The 13,566-nt window shown below is 50.8% G+C and overlaps 1 protein-coding gene across 1 annotated transcript in view; it reads right to left on the bottom strand.

Moving 5' to 3' along the window:
* The window catches only part of LOC103600767 (tensin-1-like), a gene marked incomplete at its 3' end in the record, with an annotated part of 169,094 nt that extends 158,102 nt beyond the window's left edge, over positions 1-10,992 (bottom strand). Inside the window, exons 1-2 of the mRNA XM_008585101.1 lie at positions 10,952-10,992; positions 10,248-10,450 (exon numbers count right to left, since the gene is read on the bottom strand). Of these exons, the coding sequence (XP_008583323.1) occupies positions 10,248-10,450; positions 10,952-10,992 (244 nt within the window). The remainder of the gene's footprint in view (positions 1-10,247; positions 10,451-10,951) is intronic.
* Between the last annotated feature and the right edge of the window lie 2,574 nt (positions 10,993-13,566).

The following is a 13,566-nucleotide window of genomic DNA, read 5'->3' on the forward strand; positions in this document are numbered from 1 at the left end:
ACGGCGGGGGCGGGGGGTGGGGGAGGGAGTTCGCTTATCCTTCATCCACTCTTCTACTGGTCCTGCTATTCATCTACCCACTCACCACCTGGCTATATGCAAACTGGCACTCAGCTCAGATGCTGTGTGATCTGGGGCAAGTTACTTAACTACTCTGAGCCTCCATTTACTCATCAGTAAAATGGAGGTGATAACAGCATTTATCTCACAGGGTTGCTGTGAGGATTAACGAGTTGATATTATATGTGCTTGGTGCAGAGTACACTCTGTATAAGGGTCAGCTGCTGTCAGCAGCCTCTTCATCACCTTGCTCATCACTGTTGTTATAGGTTGCTGTGAGGATTAACGAGTTGATATTATATGTGCTTGGTGCAGAGTACACCCTGTATAAGGGTCAGCTGCTGTCAGCAGCCTCTTCATCACCTTGCTCATCACTGTTGTTATATGGAAGAGCCCCATCTCCCTGGGGTCTAGTCCTGACTGCTATCATATAGCTGTATCACCTGCAGCAAGTCACTCCCCCTTTCTCAATCTCAGACTCCTACCCTGACTGGCAGCCTCCAGGGTGACTTGGGTCTGCATGCTTGCCTTCATTAGATAGCTCTGCATTTTAAAACACCAAGACTTTTGTCCCTAGTTGGAATGCATTGAGCAAAGCAGCTCTCTCCAGAGGTCCCCAGATGTGGGGTCCCCACCATGTCCTGCTGTCTCACACACACATGCCTGCCTAACCCTGAAAGCCGTTGCATTTACACCCCCTGGAACAGATGGTCTCCAAGCCTTCTTCCAGCTGTAAGAGCCTGTGCATAACCCCAGCCAGTCTCCCTGCTATAGTTTGAATGATGTGTCCCTCCCAAATTCATATGTTGGAACCTAAAACCCAACGTGATAGTATTAAGAGGCGGGGCATTTGGGAGGTGATTAGGCCATGAAGGCTCCACCCTCACGGATGGTTAGGACCCTTATAAAAGGGCTTGAGAAAGTGAGATTGTTCCTTTTGCCCCTCTGTTTCTTCCGCCATGTGAAGACACAGTGTTCGTCCCCTCCAAAGGACACAGCAATAAGGCACCATCTTGGAAGCAGAGATTGGGCCCTCACCAGACACCAGATCTGCTGTTACCTTGATTTTGTACCTCCAGCCTCTAGAACTGTAAGCAATGTTTCTGTTATTTATGAAACACTCAGGCTAAGGTATTTTGTTATAGCAGCTCAAACAGACTAAGACACTCTCCATCAGAGTCAGCACCCACTTCTTCCTCCCTCCAACCAAGAAAGAGAGAAAATCCAGTTTCCAACCCAAACACATCCCACATGCTGCTGGGGAAACAACTGGCCTCTAGTTAACAAGGGTGCTCCCTCCACAGGGTACTATTCTCATGGGGGAGGGGTGGACAGAGAGGAACAAGGGCAGGAAAACCTCAGCCTCGCCCTCTCCAGGCGTCCGTCAGATGTCTGAGTCCTCCCCTCCCCAAGCTCCTCCAGTGCAAACACCTCCAGTGTCTCATCAGATACACTTCTCAGGATTAGTCCCACCTCTGCAGACTGTGTCCTCCCAGCTCCCACAAAAGGCCCCAAAATCACAAACCTGCCTACAGCCTTCTCCTGAGCCAGCACCTTGCAAGATGAAGCCCCTGGGGGAGCTACCCTGTCAAACCAAAGCTCCATGGAGACCCCAGCACCCCATCTCCACCGCTGGGCACAAGCATTGCCCCCACACAATAGGGCCCAGCAGTGGGCTGCGAGGTAGCAGAGAGCCTCATAGTGGGAGTGAAGGGCTTAGGTAACCTGCTGGGGTAGAAGACTGCACCCCCAACCCCAGCCCTTGGCCCTGACTCCCGCCTCAGCTGGGCTGCTGGTGTTCTGTCCTAGGGTGGCTTCCTGCCTCTCAGGAACACAGGAAGCCAACATTGTTGGGATCTAAATGGCCTTTTCCTCCTGGATTCGGGTTGGAAAATGAGCACATAGCCTCTGTGTGCACCTGACCCTGGCAATAACCACTCACATGCCGGGTGGACCTCAGCTCCTTCCCTGGCTGGCAGAGAGGCACTGGCCTAGCCGCACACCTGCTCATCATGCCACTCAGCCCTGCCCTGCCTGCTCATCTCCACGGCCTGGGCTAGAGGCATGTGGTGGATAATTTTATGTGTCAGCTTGTCTAAGTCATGGTACCCGGCCTAGCCGCACACCTGCTCATCATGCCACTCAGCCCTGCCCTGCCTGCTCATCTCCACAGCCTGGGCTAGAGGCATGTGGTGGATAATTTTATGTGTCAGCTTGTCTAAGTCATGGTACCCAGATATTTGGTCAAACGTTATTCTAGATGTTTCTGTGAAGATGAGATTAACATTCAAATCAGTAGACTTCACATAAAGCACATTATTCCCCATAATCTGGGTGGGCCTCGTCCAATTAGTTAAAGACCTAATAGAGAAAGACTGACCTCCCCAAGCAAGAAGGAATTCTGCCAGCACACCACTTTTGGACTCAAACTGCAGCTCTTCCCTGGGCCTCCAGCCTCCCTACAGATTTTGGACTTGCCAAGCCTGCAAAATCATGTAAGCCCACTCCACAAAATCACTGTCTCTCTCTCTCTCTCTCTTTCTATCTCAACACACATCCTGTTGGTTCTGTTTCTCTGGAGAACCCTAATACAAGGTGTCTTGGGGGTGGTCCGGGGGCACAATGTGGCTCTGAAAGTGGAACAAGAAGAAACCTTCTAGATCATCCCATCCAGTGGTTTTTGAACTATTTTTTCAGGGAGGTGGGCTCTTGTGTGGCATCTTGATGATGTTAGTTAACATTTACTGAATTCCTGCTATGTGCCAGGCTCTGTTCTGAGCTCTTTGCAAATATTATCTCATTTCATTCCCACAGTGACCCGATGAGGGAGGTATTGCTGTCTGTTCCATTTTAAAGGTGAGGGAACCGAGGCTTAGAGAGGTGAAGCAATCTGCCTGAGTTCTCACTAGTAAGGATCAAAGCTGGGATGTGAACCCGAGACTTCTGAGCCAAGTGCAAGATCACCACACCATCTAACTCCTAAAGCCAGAGCTGCTCTGACTGAAATGAGCAGGGGTTCCAGAGTCCTGGCCCCGTAAGCCTTGCCTTGGATTTCGGCTCTTTCCTACCCTCTTGAGCCCTAAAGTACCTCCGAGAACCTTAAGACTCCTTCGGAACACAGTTTACAATCTCTGATGTAGTCCAATCCCTCATTTTGAGAAAGTGGAAAGCCAAACCCAGAGAGGTTAAGTATTTCACCCAAAGTCACCCAGCCAGGCAGTGGCAAGCCAGGAACAGAAACACAGGGTCTTCCCACCCTACCAGGCTGCCTCTGGTGGGTCCAAGGAGGTCCTCAGATACAGGGTAGAAGCCGGAAAGCAGGATGAGCAAAAAGAAAGACCTGCCGAGTCTCGCAGGACCTCTTTGCCTGTGTGTCTATTACACCTGTATGTCCCGCCGCCTTAGTTCCTTGTCTGCCTTGGTCATCTTCGAGTCTCCCACAGCCAGGACCAGGCCCCAGTTTCTTTGACTCCCATCCCCAGCCCTGCAGCCATATTCCCTTCAGTGTGAAATGCAGGAAGGAGGGGACCTGCAGGGTGGGGCAGCCAGGGGGGACAGCACAAATGCCCCAGGTCTAAGGAAATTTCCTCACTGCCTGCTACCTCCAGCAGAAGTTCTCTCAATTCCACAAGCCCCATGGAGACTGTGAATCCAGAGCTTTGACATTCCATATGCCCGCCTCCCCATCACCCCCAGCTTCTAATCCAGAGGATTGCCATGTTCTAGTCAAGACTTAAAGACTTGGAGGAACCAGAAAACAGAGCAAACCCTTTGAGTTGGGCTCAGTGAACCCTTTGAGGTGGGCTGCAGTTTAGTCTACACTGGACCCCTCAGCCAGAGAACAACCCATACAATCTCATCTGATCACCCTGGATGGATGGACAGATAGATAAGGGGGGTCTATCCACCTCAAGACACTATGACCTCCTGGTTCCAAAGCACTGAGAGTTGTTCCACTCCTGCATCTCCCACCAGGGAGCCCAGCAGCCNACGGCGGGGGCGGGGGGTGGGGGAGGGAGTTCGCTTATCCTTCATCCACTCTTCTACTGGTCCTGCTATTCATCTACCCACTCACCACCTGGCTATATGCAAACTGGCACTCAGCTCAGATGCTGTGTGATCTGGGGCAAGTTACTTAACTACTCTGAGCCTCCATTTACTCATCAGTAAAATGGAGGTGATAACAGCATTTATCTCACAGGGTTGCTGTGAGGATTAACGAGTTGATATTATATGTGCTTGGTGCAGAGTACACCCTGTATAAGGGTCAGCTGCTGTCAGCAGCCTCTTCATCACCTTGCTCATCACTGTTGTTATATGGAAGAGCCCCATCTCCCTGGGGTCTAGTCCTGACTGCTATCATATAGCTGAATCACCTGCAGCAAGTCACTCCCCCTTTCTCAATCTCAGACTCCTACCCTGACTGGCAGCCTCCAGGGTGACTTGGGTCTGCATGCTTGCCTTCATTAGATAGCTCTGCATTTTAAAACACCAAGACTTTTGTCCCTAGTTGGAATGCATTGAGCAAAGCAGCTCTCTCCAGAGGTCCCCAGATGTGGGGTCCCCACCATGTCCTGCTGTCTCACACACACATGCCTGCCTAACCCTGAAAGCCGTTGCATTTACACCCCCTGGAACAGATGGTCTCCAAGCCTTCTTCCAGCTGTAAGAGCCTGTGCATAACCCCAGCCAGTCTCCCTGCTATAGTTTGAATGATGTGTCCCTCCCAAATTCATATGTTGGAACCTAAAACCCAACGTGATAGTATTAAGAGGCGGGGCATTTGGGAGGTGATTAGGCCATGAAGGCTCCACCCTCACGGATGGTTAGGACCCTTATAAAAGGGCTTGAGAAAGTGAGATTGTTCCTTTTGCCCCTCTGTTTCTTCCGCCATGTGAAGACACAGTGTTCGTCCCCTCCAAAGGACACAGCAATAAGGCACCATCTTGGAAGCAGAGATTGGGCCCTCACCAGACACCAGATCTGCTGTTACCTTGATTTTGTACCTCCAGCCTCTAGAACTGTAAGCAATGTTTCTGTTATTTATGAAACACTCAGGCTAAGGTATTTTGTTATAGCAGCTCAAACAGACTAAGACACTCTCCATCAGAGTCAGCACCCACTTCTTCCTCCCTCCAACCAAGAAAGAGAGAAAATCCAGTTTCCAACCCAAACACATCCCACATGCTGCTGGGGAAACAACTGGCCTCTAGTTAACAAGGGTGCTCCCTCCACAGGGTACTATTCTCATGGGGGAGGGGTGGACAGAGAGGAACAAGGGCAGGAAAACCTCAGCCTCGCCCTCTCCAGGCGTCCGTCAGATGTCTGAGTCCTCCCCTCCCCAAGCTCCTCCAGTGCAAACACCTCCAGTGTCTCATCAGATACACTTCTCAGGATTAGTCCCACCTCTGCAGACTGTGTCCTCCCAGCTCCCACAAAAGGCCCCAAAATCACAAACCTGCCTACAGCCTTCTCCTGAGCCAGCACCTTGCAAGATGAAGCCCCTGGGGGAGCTACCCTGTCAAACCAAAGCTCCATGGAGACCCCAGCACCCCATCTCCACCGCTGGGCACAAGCATTGCCCCCACACAATAGGGCCCAGCAGTGGGCTGCGAGGTAGCAGAGAGCCTCATAGTGGGAGTGAAGGGCTTAGGTAACCTGCTGGGGTAGAAGACTGCACCCCCAACCCCAGCCCTTGGCCCTGACTCCCGCCTCAGCTGGGCTGCTGGTGTTCTGTCCTAGGGTGGCTTCCTGCCTCTCAGGAACACAGGAAGCCAACATTGTTGGGATCTAAATGGCCTTTTCCTCCTGGATTCGGGTTGGAAAATGAGCACATAGCCTCTGTGTGCACCTGACCCTGGCAATAACCACTCACATGCCGGGTGGACCTCAGCTCCTTCCCTGGCTGGCAGAGAGGCACTAGCCTAGCCGCACACCTGCTCATCATGCCACTCAGCCCTGCCCTGCCTGCTCATCTCCACAGCCTGGGCTAGAGGCATGTGGTGGATAATTTTATGTGTCAGCTTGTCTAAGTCATGGTACCCAGATATTTGGTCAAACGTTATTCTAGATGTTTCTGTGAAGATGAGATTAACATTCAAATCAGTAGACTTCACATAAAGCACATTATTCCCCATAATCTGGGTGGGCCTCGTCCAATTAGTTAAAGACCTAATAGAGAAAGACTGACCTCCCCAAGCAAGAAGGAATTCTGCCAGCACACCACTTTTGGACTCAAACTGCAACTCTTCCCTGGGCCTCCAGCCTCCCTACAGATTTTGGACTTGCCAAGCCTGCAAAATCATGTAAGCCCACTCCACAAAATCACTGTCTCTCTCTCTCTCTCTCTTTCTATCTCAACACACATCCTGTTGGTTCTGTTTCTCTGGAGAACCCTAATACAAGGTGTCTTGGGGGTGGTCCGGGGGCACAATGTGGCTCTGAAAGTGGAACAAGAAGAAACCTTCTAGATCATCCCATCCAGTGGTTTTTGAACTATTTTTTCAGGGAGGTGGGCTCTTGTGTGGCATCTTGATGATGTTAGTTAACATTTACTGAATTCCTGCTATGTGCCAGGCTCTGTTCTGAGCTCTTTGCAAATATTATCTCATTTCATTCCCACAGTGACCCGATGAGGGAGGTATTGCTGTCTGTTCCATTTTAAAGGTGAGGGAACCGAGGCTTAGAGAGGTGAAGCAATCTGCCTGAGTTCTCACTAGTAAGGATCAAAGCTGGGATGTGAACCCGAGACTTCTGAGCCAAGTGCAAGATCACCACACCATCTAACTCCTAAAGCCAGAGCTGCTCTGACTGAAATGAGCAGGGGTTCCAGAGTCCTGGCCCCGTAAGCCTTGCCTTGGATTTCGGCTCTTTCCTACCCTCTTGAGCCCTAAAGTACCTCCGAGAACCTTAAGACTCCTTCGGAACACAGTTTACAATCTCTGATGTAGTCCAATCCCTCATTTTGAGAAAGTGGAAAGCCAAACCCAGAGAGGTTAAGTATTTCACCCAAAGTCACCCAGCCAGGCAGTGGCAAGCCATGAACAGAAACACAGGGTCTTCCCACCCTACCAGGCTGCCTCTGGTGGGTCCAAGGAGGTCCTCAGATACAGGGTAGAAGCCGGAAAGCAGGATGAGCAAAAAGAAAGACCTGCCGAGTCTCGCAGGACCTCTTTGCCTGTGTGTCTATTACACCTGTATGTCCCGCCGCCTTAGTTCCTTGTCTGCCTTGGTCATCTTCGAGTCTCCCACAGCCAGGACCAGGCCCCAGTTTCTTTGACTCCCATCCCCAGCCCTGCAGCCATATTCCCTTCAGTGTGAAATGCAGGAAGGAGGGGACCTGCAGGGTGGGGCAGCCAGGGGGGACAGCACAAATGCCCCAGGTCTAAGGAAGTTTCCTCACTGCCTGCTACCTCCAGCAGAAGTTCTCTCAATTCCACAAGCCCCATGGAGACTGTGAATCCAGAGCTTTGACATTCCATATGCCCACCTCCCCATCACCCCCAGCTTCTAATCCAGAGGATTGCCATGTTCTAGTCAAGACTTAAAGACTTGGAGGAACCAGAGAACAGAGCAAACCCTTTGAGTTGGGCTCAGTGAACCCTTTGAGGTGGGCTGCAGTTTAGTCTACACTGGACCCCTCAGCCAGAGAACAACCCATACAATCTCATCTGATCACCCTGGATGGATGGACAGATAGATAAGGGGGGTCTATCCACCTCAAGACACTATGACCTCTTGGTTCCAAAGCACTGAGAGTTGTTCCACTCCTGCATCTCCCACCAGGGAGCCCAGCAGCCCCTGGGCCTGGTGATCCCGGTCCCTCTTGCTGACGTGCACGTGCAGCCTGGAGAACCAGGAGTCTTCTTCCCTTCCCCCTGCTGGGGCTGACTCCTAGTCCTTCCGTGGCCCAGTTCTGACACCTGGCGGTGTCTCTGGAGTGTGGCCCTGGCTTGCTTCCTTCTTCCCACCAACTCCCCATCCTTCATGGCACCCTCCAGAGCTGCCCAACCAGCCTGGCCACCCAGCCTCCTCTCTGATTCACACCAGCAGAGCCAGGCTGGGATCTGGGTGAAACTGGGGCCATCTCTTGCTAATCTTAGGAGCCTTCCATTCACATGGGGTCAAATCCTCTCATCAACCCAACCCTCAGGCCAGGTCAACTCAGGAACCTAGAACCACAGAATATGGGAGCCACAGGAGAGCACAGCCAGAGATGTGCCCAAGGTCACACAGTGAGTGTCCCCAGGACTTCCTTCTACCCCCATCCCTGGGCTGCCTCCTATTAACAGCAGCATTGGGGGATCATGGGATGAGGGGATGACACCATGGGAGGAAGAAACTGGAGGGGAGAGCCAAAAGCTAACTTATGCAGCTTCACGGTGCAGGGCAGGGTGAAGGGCTGTTATAGAAACAAAATGCAAAACCCCGCCCTCAGCATTCCTCTCTGACATCTCCCCTGGCTCCCACCCTGAAGCACCACCAAGTCCCAGCCAGACCTCTTAGGAGGAGAGTGACACCATGTGGCTGACTTTGATATTGCAAAAGTTCCTGTTGGCCCCCTAAACTCACGCTGGGTGTCCCAGCCCTTCAGTTAAGGACCATAAACCTCTGCCCTTTGCCCATGGCCGTCCTTGCCTGTAATGCCCTCCATGCACATTCACACACTACTCACTCGCACACTTCCGGCCTTCCTCTCCTACCTCCAACACCCAGCCCACCCCAACCCAGACAGCTGTACGCCTGGCAAGAGACGTGACCACACTCAGCCTCAGTTTGCTCATCTGTAAAATGGAGGTGACGCCAGCACCTTCGAATGCTGTAAGCATTGAATGAGATCATGTATGTGAAAGCTCGGTACTCAGTGAGTGCTTTAGAACTTGTTCACTAGGTGCTGAGGTCCAGCCTCGCAGCCTCTGGGACTTTGACAGGAGGAAAACAGGAAGTGGAGAGAGGCCAGGTAGAGAGAACCACATGAGCAAAGGCTCCAGGGCAAGAAAGAGCAGGGCCTGTTTTGCATAGCTGACACAGCTGGCATATTCATGAACTGTGTGGTTTGAATATGAGTGGGGGGGCCAGGGGACATGGGCAGAGAGCTGGCAAGGCCTGACCCACTGGGCCTGGCAGCCGCTGGAAGGGGTCTGTGCTTTGTCTTAAAGGCAACAGGGGCACCCAAAGGCTTTCACCTGGCAACTGACACAACTAGATTTATATTTTTAAGTCCCACTGGAAGCTGGTATGGAGGGTGGATTGCAGAGGGTGGGTCAGGAAACAGAAGAAGGCAGAGGGGGCTGCATCAGTCATCTTGGTGAGAGGTGGCAGCTGAACTGGGTGGGAATGAAGCCAAGCAGCTCAGCGACTCTAGCTATATTCGGGGGCCCCTGGATTGGTAGGATGTGGAAGTGAAGGAGAGGGAGGCATCTGGTGGGACCACTGGATGAAGGTGTCAGTCACCGAGATTAGCTGCAGGCGCCTCCTGCTGATTTCATTGTGCACTCTGGGACAAGACACTGACTTCTCTTGAACAGAGACAGTCAAACCCCAGGCTATTCCAGGAGAACTGCAACTGAAAAAGCCTGGCAGCCAGCAGGTTCTCCGCTGAGATGATTTGGGACCTCGTAAAGCCATCACTAAGCTGCCATAGGGGAGGACTGTGGCTCGGCTTCTTTGTAGGACTCCCAGTGCCAGGGACATGCCACCCACGCACCTTCCACATGCCATCGCCATGACTTCCACATGGCATCCATGCAGCACCCACTTCCCATCCACATACTACAAGCACAAGACCCCCACTTGTCATCCACATGACTTCCACACACCTCCACAAATGCTGCAAACAGCTTCCACATGCCAACCACATACCCCCAACATGCCACCCCCTACTATCCCTGCACCTTCCACGTGCCGTTGTCATGCCATCAGTATGCATCCATATACCTTCTCCATGCCACTCACACACATTACATCTGTCATCCACATGCAATTATATGCCATTCCACACCACCAACACACAACTACATGCTTGCCACCCAGTGAGCTCAGTGTCCTCCACCATATGAGAACAAGGCACCAGGTCAGGACCCCCAGGACATTTGCAAAGCAGAGTCCCAGCCTGGCTTAGGCCTGGCCATCTCTTTCCCCTTTTGATGACGTGCTCCCCATGCCCCGCAGCCTGACCAACTGCTCACCTTTGCAAGTGAAACCCTCCCGGGTGATGACCTGTCGGCAGATTCCACAGGGCTTCACCTTCTTGAAGGTCTTCAACTTGAAGTGGTGTTTCTTGGGGGCATCCAGATCCTCTGGCTGTAGGAGGAAAGGCACAGGGATCAGAGCTGGGTGCGAGGCTAGATCCAGGGAAGGAGGTGGGGGGCTGGAGGAGAAGTAGGTAGAACTGGGGAGAAGAGGCAGAGCCCCTTCATGGGCCAAAGCAGGAAGGAGGTGCCCAGGGACAGAGGAGGGGGTGTGGTGACAGGACGTCCATCCTAGACCGCTAGACATGTGTGGGGTCAGGGGTCTTAGTCCAGACAACAACTGGATACTCCGGCACCCAGGGATCACAGGCTGCTCCATGGCTTCCTACCACTGATATTCTTTTCACTTACTCTATTATTAAGACATTACTTATACACAGTAAAGTGCACTAATTTTAAATGTATTACTCAGTAGAACTCCACCCACATACACGCCACATAACCACACCCCAGAAGGCTCCCTCATGATGCCTCCCAGTCGGTGCCTCCCCCATGGTAAATACTATGGTGACTTCTATCACCAAGGAATCATTTTGCAAGATTTTTAAATTTCATAGAAATGGAATTCTATGATATGTACTCTTGTGTCTAGTTTTTTCACACGATAGTAATCTGTGAGATTCATCCTTATTCTTGCGTACAGCTGTAGCTCCTCCTTTTTCATTGCTGTGTAGTATTCCATGGTATGATTGCAGCAAATTTATTTATCGATACTACAGTCAATGGTCCTTAACTTCTCTAACCCATATTCCCATTGTCCATCTTCTGTTGCTTATAACAGAACACCTGAAACTGGGTAATTTATAGGAAAACAAAATTTATTTCTTACAGTTTTGGAGGCTGGGAAGTCTAAGGTCCAGGGGACACATCAGTGAGGGCCTTCTCCTTGGTGGGAACTCTCTACAGAGTCACGTGGCAATACAGGATATCACATAGCGAGGGCAGCCGAGCAAGAGTGCCTCACATGCTCACTTGCTCTCCTTATAAAGTCACTCATCTCCTCCCTGATAACCCATTAAACCATTAACCCATTAATCCATGGGTGGATTAACCCATTCATGAGGGCATAGTCCTCGTGATCCAATCACCTCTTAAAGGCCCCACCTTTCAAATACCAAATTGGGAATTAAGTTCCAACATGAGCTTGGGGGGGACATTCAAACCACAGCACCCCAGAATGCCATTTCCCTCAATTCTCTCCCACTCTGTCACCCTCACCACTACCCCCTGCCCCAGCCCAGCAGGCTTCTTCCATCCTTTATTTATTTATTTATTTATTCATTTATTTATTTATTTATTTATTTATTTTACCCCACCCCCTTCCATCCTTATTTATTTTCTATTCTTTCCATTATGAAAACATGGATATGTTAAATATCCTATTTTAAACTACACCACCTCAAACAGCAGATGAGAGCCAGGCTGGTACCCAAGCCCTCCTCTGTGTCTGACTTGTTGTAAAACCCTGGGCCATTCACCACCTACCACAGGCCTCAGTTTCCCCCTCCATGTAGCATCACACTCCTTGAGCTCTGACAGACTGTCCTTTGTAACCATTAACCCTCTAAGCCACAAAGCCCTAAACAGACATTACTTAGGAGCACCCTCCTCGCACCCTGCAGACCCCACCCAGGCACAATCTGGGGAGCCCACCTGTTCAGAGGGCTCCCCAGGGAAGGCATCCCTTGCCCCAGGTATCTAACCTGATTCATTTCCTGCCTCCAGCAGCAGAGACCTTTCTGACACCCTCTGCACACACATGGGCACACTCAGAGACACAATCACAGATCCTACAGTGTGGGGAGGGAGATGAGGATCTGCTCTTTCAGGTCTCCCTCTTTGCAGCCTGCCCCAGAGCCTCACAACTCTGAGGAAAGGGCTGGAGGGGGCAACTGTGAGTTCAAAAGAGGAAGAAGCAGGGTCCCACAAGCCCAGAATGTCCAGGACTCCTTTCTGAAGACACTCCTATCTGAAGAGAGTCCTGGGTAAAAGAGACTGAGCCACAGAAACACAGACAGAAACACAGACAAAATGCGGCAGAAGCAGAGGCAGAGACAGAAAGCCAGCCAGCCAAAGAGGCACAGAGAGAGAGAAGCAGAGGGGGAGAGAGACGATAAGAGCAGGGAAAGAGAGGGCAGAGGAAGCCGACAGAGAATGACCGAGAAAAGCAACAGACAGAGAGGGAAATAGAAGACCAAGATAAAGGCAAAGACAAAGGAAGACAGAGAGAGACCAACAAGCCCACACAGAGAATGAGAGAGATTAGACAGAGACGCACAGAAACTAAGAAGGGGACGAGAGGATCAAAGAGGGCAGACAGACAAAAGGACACAGGAGCTCACAAGGCTGAGTCAGGGAAGATCTGAGCACCAAAATACATAATGACAGCAACAGCTTAAATGAATCCATACTGATGTAAAGAAGTAAATGAACAAATTGAAAGCCTGATAAGGAACAAGATATTCACATGGTATCAAAACACCTCCCCACATTATATCTATAAATTACAAAGCACAAAAAATAGTAACTTTTCCTGGCAGACTCCACTTTAATCAAGTGATCCAAGTTAACATCATCAGTAACGGGATGAATGGAAGTCATGCGCCGCAGAGGGGAGGCCCTGAGACCAGAACATCACTTCTGTGACATTCCTCCTAAAAGCCACAACATGAATCTAATCAGGAGGAAACATCAGGACAATCCAAACTGAGGAACAGTCTACAAATTAAATGGTCTGGAATCTTCAAAAGTGACAAGGTCATGAAAGTAGAGGAAAGACCTTGGAGACTTCCAGACTGAAGGAGACCAAAAGACGTGACAACCAAATGCAACAACTGATTCTGGAACTGGGTTCTTTTGATGCCCATAAAGGACATCACGGGGACAACTGGTGAAACTTCCATAGGGCCTGGGGATTAGTCAGTAGTAATGAATTGATGTCAGTTTCCTGATTCTAATGGCTGTGCCAGGTTAGGTAGGAGAATTCTTTGCAGGAAAATCAGGAAAGTATTTAAGGGTGGTAGGGTATCATGTCAGCAACTTACTCTCAGATAGTTCAGAAAGAAAAAAAATTATTTGCACTGTATTTGCAACCTTTCTGAAACTTAAGGTTATTGCAAAATTCAAAAAGACAGGCAGACAGAGATGGCAGGAGGCAGGGGGGAGCAGACAACAGCCCAGGGTAGAGGTGGAGAGAGCTGAGGGTAGGAGAGCCAAGAGCCCAGCAGAGCCCCCTGGTGGCTAGAGTGGACAGCAG

This window comes from Galeopterus variegatus, unplaced genomic scaffold (genome assembly GCF_000696425.1).
Source record: "Galeopterus variegatus unplaced genomic scaffold, G_variegatus-3.0.2 Scaffold3453, whole genome shotgun sequence".
NCBI classification, from domain to species: domain Eukaryota; kingdom Metazoa; phylum Chordata; class Mammalia; order Dermoptera; family Cynocephalidae; genus Galeopterus; species Galeopterus variegatus.